We start from the raw sequence: 13,886 nt of genomic DNA on the forward strand, positions 1-13,886 counted from the left end.
CTTGTACATTGTTGGTGTGAATGCAAAATTGTGCAGCTGCTATGGAAAGCAGTATAGAAGGTTCTTTAAAATTTAAAAATAAAACTATCATAGGGCCGACATGGTGGCATGGTGACTAAGTTCGCACTCTCCACTTTGGTGGCCCAGGGTTCTTGGGTTTAGATCCCGTGAGCGGACATACATGCCGCATGTCAGGCCATGCTGTGGTGGCATCCCACACACAAAATAGAGGAAGATTGGCACAGATGTTAGCTCAGTGACAATCTTCCTCAAACTGAAAGGGGAAGATTGGTAAGAAATGTTAGCTCACAGACAATCTTCCTCACACACACACAAAACGACTATCAGGTTATCTAGAAATCCCATTTCTGGGTATATATTAAAATAATTGAAATCAGTGTCTCTAAGAGATATTAGCACTCCCATGTTCGTTGCAGCAGTATTCACAAATGTCAACATATGATAACAACCTAAATGTCCGTGGAAGGTTAGATACAGAAAAGGTGGTAAAGGCATACAATGGAGTATTATTGTGCCTTAAAAATGAAGGATATCTTGTCATATGTGACAACAGGGATGAAACTTGAGAACATTTGCGCTAAGTAAAATAAGCCAATCATAAAAAGATAAATACTGTGTGGATCTACTTCTATTAGGTATCTAACATATTCAAAGTCATAGAATCAGATGGTAGAATGTTGTTGGCAGGGAATGAGGAGGGAGAAATGGGGGAGAAGCTAATCAATGAGCATAAAGTTTCAATTGTACAAGATAAGTAAGCCATAGAGATTTGCTGTAAAACATTGTGCCTGTAGCTAACAACATAGGATTGTGCCCTTAAAATTTTAAGTGGGTAGATCTCGTAAGTGTTCTTACCACTTTAAAAAATATAATGTGTACATACTCACAATTATAGCAGTTAGATATAGGGAACAATATTAATAATTGCTACAATTTATTGAAAGCTAATTATGCTATATGCATTCCAGATCTCTGTCTATCCCTATAGTGACTTATGTACACCTGATTGACCTGATATTATACCGGATTTACCAATGGGGAAATATATGCTTAGAAATTATAAAAACCTCATTTGTCAACTATATGTCTTGCTTAAGATAGAAACTGTACCTCAGATAGGATGAAATGAAATAGAAACCATTCATAAGTTTCCTCTAATATTTTAAATCCCCTTCAATTTTCTATCACTTTCTTTTCTTTCTCCATAAATTCTATGCTGTGTTTCTCAGTTGAATATATCGCATAACAATCATTATGAATGTTACACCACTAATTAAGATTATAGTGTATTTTTTGTTACTAAGAAGCGGTTTGTATAATTTAGAATATGTTTTGGTATCCATTAATTCTTTTTCAGCTTGACACACACACAGACACACACATACAGCTTTTCAAAATACTTTAGGTACTTATTAATGCCTTATGTAGAATGAATTAAGGAGTATTTTAACAGATGAAATCCTCAATTTATATAAAATGGAAAATTTTGCTTGTTATGAAGTTTTTATTAAAAAACAAACTTAAATGATTTTGTTTAGGTGTAAAATAATTTGGATACATGCCTGGTTTCAAACTAGTCCAAATCTTGACAAGGAACTGCACATGAATACGTAATATATATATGAGCTTATTATATATATGTATATATAAGCTTATTCAGGAGGAAGAGCTTATTTTCTATGGAATTATAGAAAGTGAACTCATCCTACATATCTGAAATACCTATTTCTTCACTGTTTTCTACAGTTTGTATGCATGTATGCATATATGCACCAATAGCTGTTGAGTTATTATGGCATTGGGAAATATGGAGATGTATTTTGCACCATTTCTACAAAAGGGTATATTGTTAAAGGTCTGTGCATTTTTTATCAATAGGAAAATTATATGGACACATTCTATTAAAGTTAGTGACAGGTAATGTGTCTTGGTTTTTAAATGAAATTATTTATATTTTTCAATCAATTATGTGGCATTTATGTTTTTTTCCTAGAGAAACTGTGAGATAGTTAAGAGAATTTCTGTCAAATATAAATGAAAGTCACAAAATTATATTTTCTGTGTAGAGTAAGTAAAATATATCAATATTTATACACCGTCTCTTCCATTCTGGTGAAAATTTTTCTTTCCTAAACAAAACTCAAAATACAATTTTACTTTTTAAAATAATTATTTCTTAAGAAGCTAGAACTAAGAAAGTGTACAGAAGAATCGGAGTCAGAAAGACACAAGAAAAGTTATTAAATTAAATGAGAAATATATTAAACAAATGTGCTTGTAAAGTATAGGAAAAAAGAGAGAATGAACAAGGATGAGAGGGAGGCCATTGTGATTTGAAGAAGCTACTGAAATTTCACGTTTCTATTTTTTAAATTGCCCTGCAAATTTGTCTCTAATTTATTACACTAGGTCACTTCATTTGCTTGTGAAAAATAGTTTTCCTCACCATGCCCAGGAAAGCTCGCTTGACTTGCTGATTCCTTAGACTGTAAATAAAGGGGTTCAGCATGGGGGCTACTGAGATGTTTAGCACAGCAACTCCCTTGCTCAAAGATACCCTGTCTTTTGCTGAGGGTTTAATGTACATAAAAATGCAGCTGCCATAAGAGATGGAGATGACGATCATATGAGATGAACACGTGGAAAAGGCCTTTGTCCTCTGACTAGTAGAAGGAATTTTTAAAATGGTTCTGATGATATACATGTAAGACAGAAATATCAACGCCAATGTGAACATTAGAGTAAACACCGCACAGGAAAACCCCATTATCTCTAGGAATTTTGTGTCTGAACAAGAAAGTTGCAGCAGGGGAAAATAATCACAGGTAAAATGGTCAATAATATTAGACTTACAGTAATCAAGGTTTAAGAGCAACATGAGTGCAGGGAATATGATTAAGAATGAAACTAGATATGAAGAGAAGACAAGGAGTGTGCAGACTCTCCGATTCATGATGGTCATGTAATGCAGAGGTTTGCAGATGGCGATATAACGGTCATAGGACATGGCAGCTAGGAGATAAAATTCAGTGACCCCCAAGAGAATGAAAAAAAATAACTGAGCAATGCAATCATTAAAGGTAATGGCTTTATCTCCTGAAATGATGGTGCCCAGAAACTTGGGTATACTGACAGTCGTGAATGAAATCTCTAATAAAGAGAAATTTCTGAGGAAGAAATACATGGGGGTCTGGAGGTGGGAATCCAGCAGGGTGAGGGTGATGATGGTCAGGTTCCCAGTGATGCTGAGCATGTAGGAGATGAGCAGAAAGACAAAGATCACCACCTGGAGCTGTGGGTCATCTGACAGTCCCAGGAGGATGAACTCTGTTATTTCTGTCTGGTTTCTCATTCTTCAGTTGTTTATTTGTTTTTCTCCTGCCAGACCTATGGGAGAAAGTGCAAAGAACAAATTTGTAGAGTGACTTGACAAATACTCAAGTGTGGAGCCATAATGTGGCTGAAATAGTATGTCATTTCACCTGCAGGGGAAATGTAAAGCAAATTGATAATGACAATGATCTTCTGATTTCCTCTGTTTTACAGGTGAAAAGTTTTTGGTTGAGGCAGCCTTTAAAAATTCAGTATCACAAAGCTTGAAGTGGTCTGGCAGCGATTTGTTCCTAGACTTTTCTGACCTCAAATATTACCTGTGAACTCTCAGAGATGTGTCCAGAAGCATCCTTCCCGCTGAGAACCACCTTTGTGCTATTGCTCCAATCCGTATACAACTTTCCCTGTCAATGTAAGTTGAACGTTCAGTTACAGGGTCCAGCCCGGTGGCATAGTGGTTAAGTTTGGCACACTCCACTACAGTGGCCTGGGTTTGTGGGTTCACTGGCCAGACCTACGCCACTCATCAAGAGAGGATTTTCACAGCGTCCCACACACAAAATAGAGGAAAGATGGGACATAGATGTCAGCTCAGGGCCTCTCTTCCTCAACCAAAAGGAGGAAGATTGGCAATAGGTGTTAGCTCAAGGCCAATCTTCCTCACCAAGAAAAAAAAGAAGTTCTACTACATTGAGTCCTCAAAAGTGGGAAGGATAGTTTATTTTTTTTATTTATTTTTTATTTTTTTTTAAGATTTTATTTTTTCCTTTTTCTCCCCAAAGCCCCCCCGGTACATAGTTGTGTATTCTTTGTTGTGGGTTCTTCTAGTTGTGGCATGTGGGACGCTGCCTCAGCGTGGTCCGATGAGCAGTGCCATGTCCGCGCCCAGGATTCGAACCAACGAAACACTGGGCTGCCTGCAGCGGAGCGCGCGAACCTAACTACTCGGCCACGGGGCCAGCCCCAAGGATAGTTTATTTTTAAGTGATTATTTTGTCTTTAGCCATCTATCAACTTTTGCTAACACTCAGTTTTTCCAACTCCTACTACTACCTCGTTGGAACTCAGAAATGCTAAAGTCATTGTCATGAGTAATTTCAGATGTAGAGATAGAGGAGAGGAAGAGGTGAAAAATCATTTAAACTGGAAGGGCTTAAAATTGAGATTGAATCCCTTGCAACATGTTATGACATTTCAGACTACAAATGTGTCATTTTTAGGACCAATATTTTTATCCAACTTATTTACTTTTGTATTTAAAATTATTATTATTACTACAATTATATTGAAGAATTTTTCTCAATTAAAGAGTTAGATAAATTTTCTCCAAGAAAGCTAGGGTAATGGTTTCATTTCTTTATTTGTATGTGTTTTTAAAATAGTAAGTTTTAATTTTTATCTTTTTAAATAAAAATTTAAATGATATTACCATAGATATTTCCATGAGGAAGAGTGAGGACATCTAGGTTTGAATCCAAGCCACTTACTAGGTATGAAAATCGCTTAGCTCCTCTGTGCTTCATCTATAAATACACAGCTTGTTCCTCTGTATACAAGCCTATCTCATAAGGTTATCATGAGCATTAAATGAGTTAATATATGTGAAACTTTAATAGAGATGCTTAGCACTTAATAACAGCTTTATAAGGCTCTGTTCAGTGGAGAAAATGTTCCCCAAACTTTGGGATTAAGAAGGTGCCCTGTGTAAAAAGCTGTGTACAAGGTAAATAGTAATGAATACATTTAGCACATAGAGAACCACAGAGGAACGATAACAACCCAAGAAAATGAAGTGGAATCACCTGGTTGTACAGCACCTGTCAGGCATTCTAGGCAAGTGAATTGTTCTTCCCCTATGTGTACCTGGTGACCTCTCCCACTATAGTGTGGCTGCCTTCTCCACCCCGCCACCATCCCCCGTCCCACCCACACACACAATCTACTGCTCTCATCTTCAGCTAGGATTTGATCAGCACATTTGAGGTATGTTAGGTATTTGCAGCATGTCAACATTGCTACCAATGACCACTTCATTTCTCTGCCCCTCATTAGTAATAGGAATATTTATGAGAATGATTGCATTAAATAAAATATATGTATGTGACTGGCAATGTGGGTAGCAGATTTCAAAGACACCTAAAATCACCACTTTTATTATTCCTACAACACTAGGTTTAATACTCATTTATGATATCCATAGGAATCTTATAGTCATTCTTCCCAAGCTGTGACACAGCCTGTGCTGAAAGCTCCTGTGAACTCCTCCACTGCTCTGGCATCTCAGCAAGTTAGGACAGTCTTCCCTTCAAAGCTATTGCAATATAATCCAGTTCCTCATATAGTCATAGTAGATTTAAAATAAACACTTTAATTAATTAATATTGAATTTGCCATTGAATCATCTACTGCCATCATGTACAGTTCTTTATTTTATGCCAAATTCTAGGCTGTATATGACATAGGTTGCATCTTTGTTTTATAAGATGTGTTTTCCTACTTTACCTACTTTTCAAGATATATTTATTTACTTGACCTGAATTTCCTGTAGTAAGTAAATTTCTAACAGAGGCCTGTAAAAGGAGCCAAATTTTCTGATATGTAATTTAAAAGAGAACATAATAAAATTTTATTTAGGGGCCAGCCCCGTGGCGCAGTGGTTAAGTTCACACATTCTGCTTCGGTCGCGCGGGTTCACCAGTTCAGGTCCCGGGTGCGGACATGGCACGGCTTGGCAAGCCATGCTGTGGCAGGCGTCCTAAATATAAAATAGAGGAAGATGGGCAAGGATGTTAGCTCTGGGCCAGCCTTCCTCAGCAAAAAAAGGAGGATTGGCAGCAGATGCTAGCTCAAAGCTAATGTTCCTCAAAAAAAATTATTTAAAAATTACTTTCCTTAAATTTCTTCACAATTCATCCACTTAATTAACTTCACTCTTGGTCAGTAACATCATTTTTCGTTCATCAAAGTTTACTTTTCATTGAAAGTACTAGTTCTTCATAACACCTTGAAGTCACGAAATGCATTCTCATCAGATAAACAAGATTTGGTTTCAATCTCAAAGTTGAAATTTCTCCAATAACTTACCAGCATTGGAGATCCAGGTTCAAAAAACAAAAGTTTATTTCGTTATTATTCCATTGTGGTCAGTGTATCATCGCACTATATTTTTAATCTTGTTTCAACTTTTTTTCATATTTGTATTTCCTCGTAAGTTTCCTCCTAATTTTAACACTTTTCTGAGTAATAATACCATGGCTTGTACTTTTTACCTACTGATTAAACCTATGAAAGAATGCCTGAGAAGCTGTGAAGAAAAATTTTAGTAGATGTAGGAAGGGTTCTTGTGAGCATCACTTAAAATGAATATTTTATAGCCGCTCTTCTAGGACCAGAGAAAACAGGTTTAAAGAAACTCTGGCAAGAGATGATCCAATATCACAGAAGCAGGGTTTGTATACTGTGCTTTTATGTAAAAATGTTTATGAAAATTCAGTACATTGTATTCATTTACTAACATCAAATAAGCCTGATAAGAATTACCTGCATTCATTCGTTCATTCGTCAGCCTTTCGAGAGTAATGGCCTTCAGTGGTTAACAAGGGGCATGTGATTCCTAGAGCCTTACCCATCCCAAGGATGTAGTCATGAAGAGTATGAAGGATGTCTCCAAAAATTTAACTCATCTTTTCAGCTTTTTATTCCTGAATGCTGATCCATATTTCCCCCTGGAAGAACATGGTTTAGATTATTAAACTTTATATTTCTTTCCACACATTTCATCAAAATCAATTCTTACTTGCCTTCTAAGAATCCCCGAGACAGACTTTTTGAGTTATCCAAAGTGAAAATTAACAATAATATTTCATATTTTTAAATAAGATGGCTACAGAGCATCATCAAGGAGTCATTCTGAAAACACCCTAATATTTTACCCTTCCAAAATCTTACCATCAAGTTAATATTAACAATAACCCTTAGATAAACGAGATATTTATGATTTCTTTGATGTCTAAGGTGAGAAAGGGACTCTATATTAAAGGATACATTAAGTTTGAAGGACCAGAGGGTGTTCCTTCGAGAGACCTAGAGAAGAGCATTAGACTGGTTCCATTTTATTTCTGGTGTGTTTTGTTGTTATTGGTTTGCTTTTAATAATGTTTTATGTTGTACTGGGTGGAAATATCCCTTAGTAAGGCAATAACTTTGAGTCTAATTGATTCAACTTTCTCTATGTTTACTAAATTCTCTCTTCTTTTGTTAAAACTCATTAGAGTTCATTAGAAAAAATTCACAAATCCTATCTCCGAAGCAGTGTGCTTTATTGATTATATCACTCTGTTTCTTTCTACTTTATAAGTTTTAAGAGTTGTTCCTGGCTTGGGTTAATACATTAGAGAAAAGGAAATTGTTTAATTCAATGTTGGGGGAACATCTAGTTTTGATTCATAATTACTCTAAATTTACTTTAGGCACTGCTCAATTATTCTGGGCTTTGGACCCTGATACGGTCTTTCTTAAAGAGCTTCCCTTGGCCTGAAAGAAGCAAAGACTCCTCAGGAGAAGCCATCCAGTCTTTGGAAGGATTGTTTTATTAGACGCTTTTTACCTTTTTTTACACAATTATTTTAGATAGCTATGTTCCTGAGAAATCTGAATCGTTTATATTTCTTCATTTCAATATTGATGGACAGATTCAATTTTCAGCACTCATGCAGTGTTCGTAGAATAAAATCAATGGAAAACAGAGATCATCAAATCACATTTAATAATAATTTCAGAAGTAGTAACACTCATATCTGTTTATAGGGAATATCAACTCATAACCTCACACATTTACTTCATTTGCTATAATGTTCAGAAAAGTAAAAAAAAAAATAATAAGATTATCTTATCAAAACGCTATTAATTGCTTATTTATGACATTCTAGGGTAAATACTTATCACAGAAAGTACATGGCTTTTGCTGTCAGGGAAACATGGGTTAAAAACACAAATGGTCCACTTACTGACTTTGGGACTTTGGATGAGTTACTTAATTTCTTTAAGCTTCAGTTTTCTCTGTTTAAAATTGAGTTGAATTTTCAAGGGTGTTTTTGAGAATTAATTGCAATAATGTAAATGAAAATAATCTATAAACCATGTGGCACTTAAGATTCTTTAAGACCAGCTGTTTTATTTACTTTATTTTTTCTGTCAGTTGGAATTACTTTGGGGAGGATGTTCATATTGAGTGTAATTTAGCCAAGATATTATTTATTCCGGTGAAATACTAAGGACTTTAATATTTTATCTCATTTAGCCCTTAAAACACAGCTATGAAACTTTTATCTTTATTCCCAAATAAGCAACTAGGCTCAGAGAGGTTATGTACTTAGATATGTTCATAGCTAGCAAATGTCAAATAAAATCTCAGACAACCTGAAACTAAAATCTGTTCTCTTAAACAAAGAACTACCTAGCCTATATTCAATTAGAAACACACAGAGACGTGGATAGTAGTTTCCTGCCTTTAATAGAGAATGAATAAATTGATATGATAAAACAAAATATATTAACCCCTTTTTACACTTTTTGATATATCCACTTGCAAAATATAACTCCAATATATCCTATTTAATTTATTTGAAAGTGGAGCCGATAAATAATGAATCAGTGATAAGGCTTTGGAGACTTTCTTTGCCTTCTATATGTCCGACTTACCTCTGATTTTCCTACAGGCTCATTAATACTCAGAACAGCTGGAATATAGAAAAATATTAGCAGCTGCCATTGCTGTAGTCCAGAGAAACCAGAATTTCTGAAAACATTTGCTCTCATCAAATTTGCTTTCTATTTTCAATGTTTTTGCCTTAAATTTTCCATGTTATCCAGAAGGGATACGTTTCTTTGACTACAGAGAGTAAGAAAGGAGAAAATATACAAAAGAGAAAAAAAATCACAAAGAATTTTAAAATTCTCTGGTATGATTTCTACATAGATTTTATGTAGCAGAAGTCAGTTAATTTTTTGTCTATTCTCTCTTCCACTGGCTCAAGGGGACTAATTCAGTGAACCAAAATTGCCAGAACAGGAATGGACACAAAACACCAAGGAATACATAACATAATACACATTACTATTGAAAGTGGAAAAGGAAGCTTGAGGGACAGTGTCCAGTGAGACAGAAAAGAAAGTAACAACATGCAAACAACAACACTAAGTATGAAGTTAGTTTCTCTCAACATTATTTTTCAAACAGAGATTAGCAATGAAATATCTTAATTCCTGATGCAGATCTCTACCCAATACTCCATGCCGTTTTTTAAACTGGCAATCTGCTACACTGTACTGAGTATATTCATTAACTCCATTACATTTAATTTACCTCCCAATAACAATGTTTGGTACCATAATACTGCTAATACTTGATACATTTTTCTCCTGCTCACGCATGCTCTAGGAATGGCAGTTGAAGAGTTTCTTATTTTGATGGATCAACATTGTAATTTATATGCCAACTATAATATTAAGAGTTAGTACCTTTCCTGACTAGACTAGTAATAATATATCATGCCCAAATGGGATAATGTGAGTGAAAAAAACAATAAAATAATGCAAATCCATCAGAAAAACTATGCCAAGGAGTTTCAAATATGCACAAAATAGAGCAAATACAAGTTTTCTGTTTATTTATTTTGTTTTGTTTTTTTCAAATCAGGCTACCATATTGGCTATTATAGCTCAAGACCTCTGGCAAATTACTCAATTTTTCTGAGCATCAATTTACATATTTGTAAAAAAAAAAAAATCACATCTAGTTTGCTATATAACTCTGAAGATTAAATAAGATCTGGTATAGAACATACCTAGTTCCAAATATGGCATAGAATAAATGCTCTCCCTAGAAGAGATATTATTTATGAAATCCCTATCAAACATCCAGGAGGCAGAAGAGTAATGGTAGCTGCCTAAATATTCTTCTTTTACATATTTTTTTAAAAAATAAAGATAAAAAAAGAGAGTATATAAAATAAGACACAACATATGATTTCAGTATAACTAAGAAATATGTGATGTTATGAACTTCAAATTATTTGTAAGTAGGAAAATAAATATCCAAGTCCATCAGATGAGTGAGAAGAATTGAACAGATACTACAGATAGTGTATAAAAATATAGTTGTTGCAGATATTTAATTTATTTCATATTTCATATAAACTTAAGAAACTGTTGTATTAGTTAAAAGGAGAAAATATTTAAGAATGAGGTAATTAAAACAGTGTACACTCCTTTAGCCATCAGTGTATAAAATATTTTTATTATTCAGGAAATTAGCGAAGAGACTTATGCTCTATAGTCATTGGTTTTCTATTCAGAATTGTAAATCAGTGATTACATACAACCTACAGATAGTTTGAAAGGAACACATGATAGTCAATTTTAGGTTAAAAAAACAGCTTAAGAAAGTAATCTCAGCGTTGCAGGTGTCTGTGAGATGGACATAGGAGGATATTGTAGAAGTTACAACTCATTTTTCCTTTATTGCATCTTCACAATGACGTTCATTCATGCTCACACATGCTTTCATTTGTTTCTAGAAAACACTACTTTATGAGCCAAATTGTTGAAACCTTGTTTTACTTGCTGATTCCTCAAGGTGTAAATAAAAGGGTTCAACATTGGGGCAATTGAAGTGTTGAGAATAGCTACTCCTTTGGTCAATGATGCTCTTTCTTTTGCTGAAGGCTTGACATACATGAATATACAGCTTCCATAGGAGATAGAAATGAGAATCATGTGAGAGGAGCTTGTGCAAAAAGCCTTTTTCCTCTGACTAGCAGACAGGATTCCCAGAATGGTGCTAATGATGCGCAGGTAGGACAGAATCACTAACGCTACTGTGAACAGCAGAGTAACAAATGCAAAATAAAAGCCAGTCATCTCTATTAAGCCACGTATGTGAGCACAAGAGTTGTAAAATGGGGAAATATTCACAAGAGAAGTGATCAATTACATTGGAAGCACAGAAATCTAACTGGAGGATAAGTATGAGCAAAGGGAAAACAGTAAGAAAATTTTCTAGCCATGAACTAAAGACAAGTAGGGTGCAGATTTTCTTGTTCAGGATGGTGATGTGATGGAGAGGCTTACGGACGGCAACATGACGATCATAGGACATGACAGCTAAAAGAAAAAAATCAGACACACCCGTGGAGATGGTGAAAAAGTAATTGAGCTAAACGGTTGTTATAGGAAATGGTCTTGACTCTAGTAACCATTCCCCACAAAAATCTCAGGATAGAAACACTGGTGAATCTAATCTCCAAGAAGGAGAAATTCCAGAGGAAGTAATACACAGGAGTCTTTAGCCTGTACAAATTTTCTGAGTTGAACCACACCATCAAAAAGGTAAAACATAAGGATAGGCTCTGAAAACACATATTGCAACCGATAAGATATACCAAGGGTTTATATCCATAACACAAAGGTATATCCTGCTAATAAATAGGATCACATAAACACAATGAAAAGTAAACACAAGTTATGAATAGGCAATTCATAGATGAGAAATAGAAATATTAAAATGTCCAGTCTCTCTATTAGTTGGAGAATATGAAATTTAAAAGAATATATAATATGTATACACTAAGCCCTTACTATGCTGTACCTACTCTGCTAAGCACTTTTATACATTATCTCATTTGATCTTTATAATATCCTATGAGTTAGTGGTATTGGTCTTCATGTCTTTTGAGTAGAGAAACTGACGATCAGAAAGATTAAAAAATTTTAGAATTTACAATGATATTGAATCTCTTTAACCTCAAAACCCAGGCACTGTGATTGGGTCTTTATGATACTGTCTTTATCATTAAATGAATTGTGGCATCATTTTTTCTCTCTGTTTGCAAAACTTGTAAACAAGTTTATCCAGTGTTGCTTAGGATATACTGAAAGGACTTGTCTAGGGGAGGAAAATTTTGATATGTTGTGTTTTTATTTTCATTTACTTCAAGATATTCTTAATCTTGCCTTGAGAATTTCTGTTTCCCCATGGATAATTTAGAATTATATTGCTTAATCCCAAATATTAGTACATTTTCTAGATATATTCAATTATTTAGTTTTAGTTTAATTCCTTTATAGCCTGAGATTTCATATTCCATGACTTCCAGTTTTTAAATTTATTCATTGTGTTTTTTGGAGCAGAATTTGGTTAATTTCACTGAATGTTTCATATGCCCTTGAGAAGTATTAATTGAGTGACTATTGTAAGCTAAACATAAAAATAGAGAGAGGAAAAATAAAACCACAGTTTTATCACCAGAAATCTCAAAATCTTGTACAGACTTAATGATTATATAATCAAAAGTCCATGTTAACAGAGAACAGGATAGGTAATTCTGCTTACTATATGGAAATTGAATATTAATAATTAAGTGACTTTCCATCATCCCTTGATTCAGGTAGAAATCAGGACTTCAACCTAATTGATGACTAAGTCTGAGGTTCTTTTTATTATAATCAAATACTTTGGTGGAACTATAGGATATACACACCTTTATATTGTTCAAAACAGGGTTATATTCATGATTGAATTATGCACAATGATGTTTCTAAATTCACAATGACTACTAAGTTCTGAAATTTATTATAATCCAAAGACACAGAGACACATTTTTCTATGATTTCCATTTTTTTCCATTTTACTATCTACATTTTCATTTTTGATTATTACCCTATTTATTATCAAACACTGATAAGAACTCAGGGTACTTAACTTGTCTTTTCAAAGAGTAGCAAATATGTTTTTTTTTTACTTTGGGCATCCCTTGTTCTGTTTTTCATAGGAGTCAAGATATGTATTTCCATTCCCCTATGGAGAGTTCTGATTTTATTGAAAATATACCATGTGTATGGTTGTAATTTACAGTTTGTCAGTGAGAGGACTTTGTACAAAATTTGGAAGTTGGAAGAGAAGCAGAGGCTATTACTTTGCAGAGGAGTTTGTAGTCAGAATGGCGAGCAGAACCGAGATCCACATTGGATTCTCAGTAAGTGAGAACTACCCACTTTATGGCTAAGATTATTGGTAGATGCTTTCTCAGAAGTTACTGAGAGTCATTGCCATTTCCCACTAAGTTTTCTTGAACCATTCTCTAGAGGGCTTCAACCTGAGATCTTTGGTATTAGTTTCCTCAACATTCCATCCGTTGTTCAAAGTTTTGCTCCCCCATCTCTCTAACATTTTTAAAAGCTATAATTCCTCCATTACACCCTTATTTCCAGAGTGTTTACAGAAATTCTGCTTTCAACTGAACCCTGACTGATGTAGGATCCATGCTTTAAGAACTTACAATTTTGTAATTTCCCGTAATTACCATATTGTATGGTCCCATATATACTTGAACTTTAAACCGAATATGCTGATTCATGGTTAGCAAAGATAGAAAGTAAGGCAGTGTACTATTCTACATCAACTTCTTATGGGTGAAAACTCCCTCTCGTATGCTTGTGAATTTTTTATTGTAAACTCAAAACTGTATGGAAAT

The 13,886-nt window shown here is 34.4% G+C and overlaps 1 protein-coding gene and 1 pseudogene across 1 annotated transcript; both read right to left on the reverse strand.

The window, feature by feature from the left end:
• Positions 1-2,431: 2,431 nt before the first annotated feature.
• LOC124226346 (olfactory receptor 6C1) lies at positions 2,432-3,373 on the reverse strand. Its single transcript, XM_046639497.1, has one exon. It carries the CDS (start codon positions 3,371-3,373, stop codon positions 2,432-2,434), a length of 942 nt encoding a protein of 313 aa, XP_046495453.1.
• Positions 3,374-10,917: 7,544 nt separating this feature from the next.
• On the reverse strand, positions 10,918-11,512 carry LOC124252012 (olfactory receptor 6C3-like; annotated as a pseudogene).
• Between the last annotated feature and the right edge of the window lie 2,374 nt (positions 11,513-13,886).

This window comes from Equus quagga, chromosome 1 (assembly GCF_021613505.1).
Source record: "Equus quagga isolate Etosha38 chromosome 1, UCLA_HA_Equagga_1.0, whole genome shotgun sequence".
Lineage (NCBI taxonomy): Eukaryota > Metazoa > Chordata > Mammalia > Perissodactyla > Equidae > Equus > Equus quagga.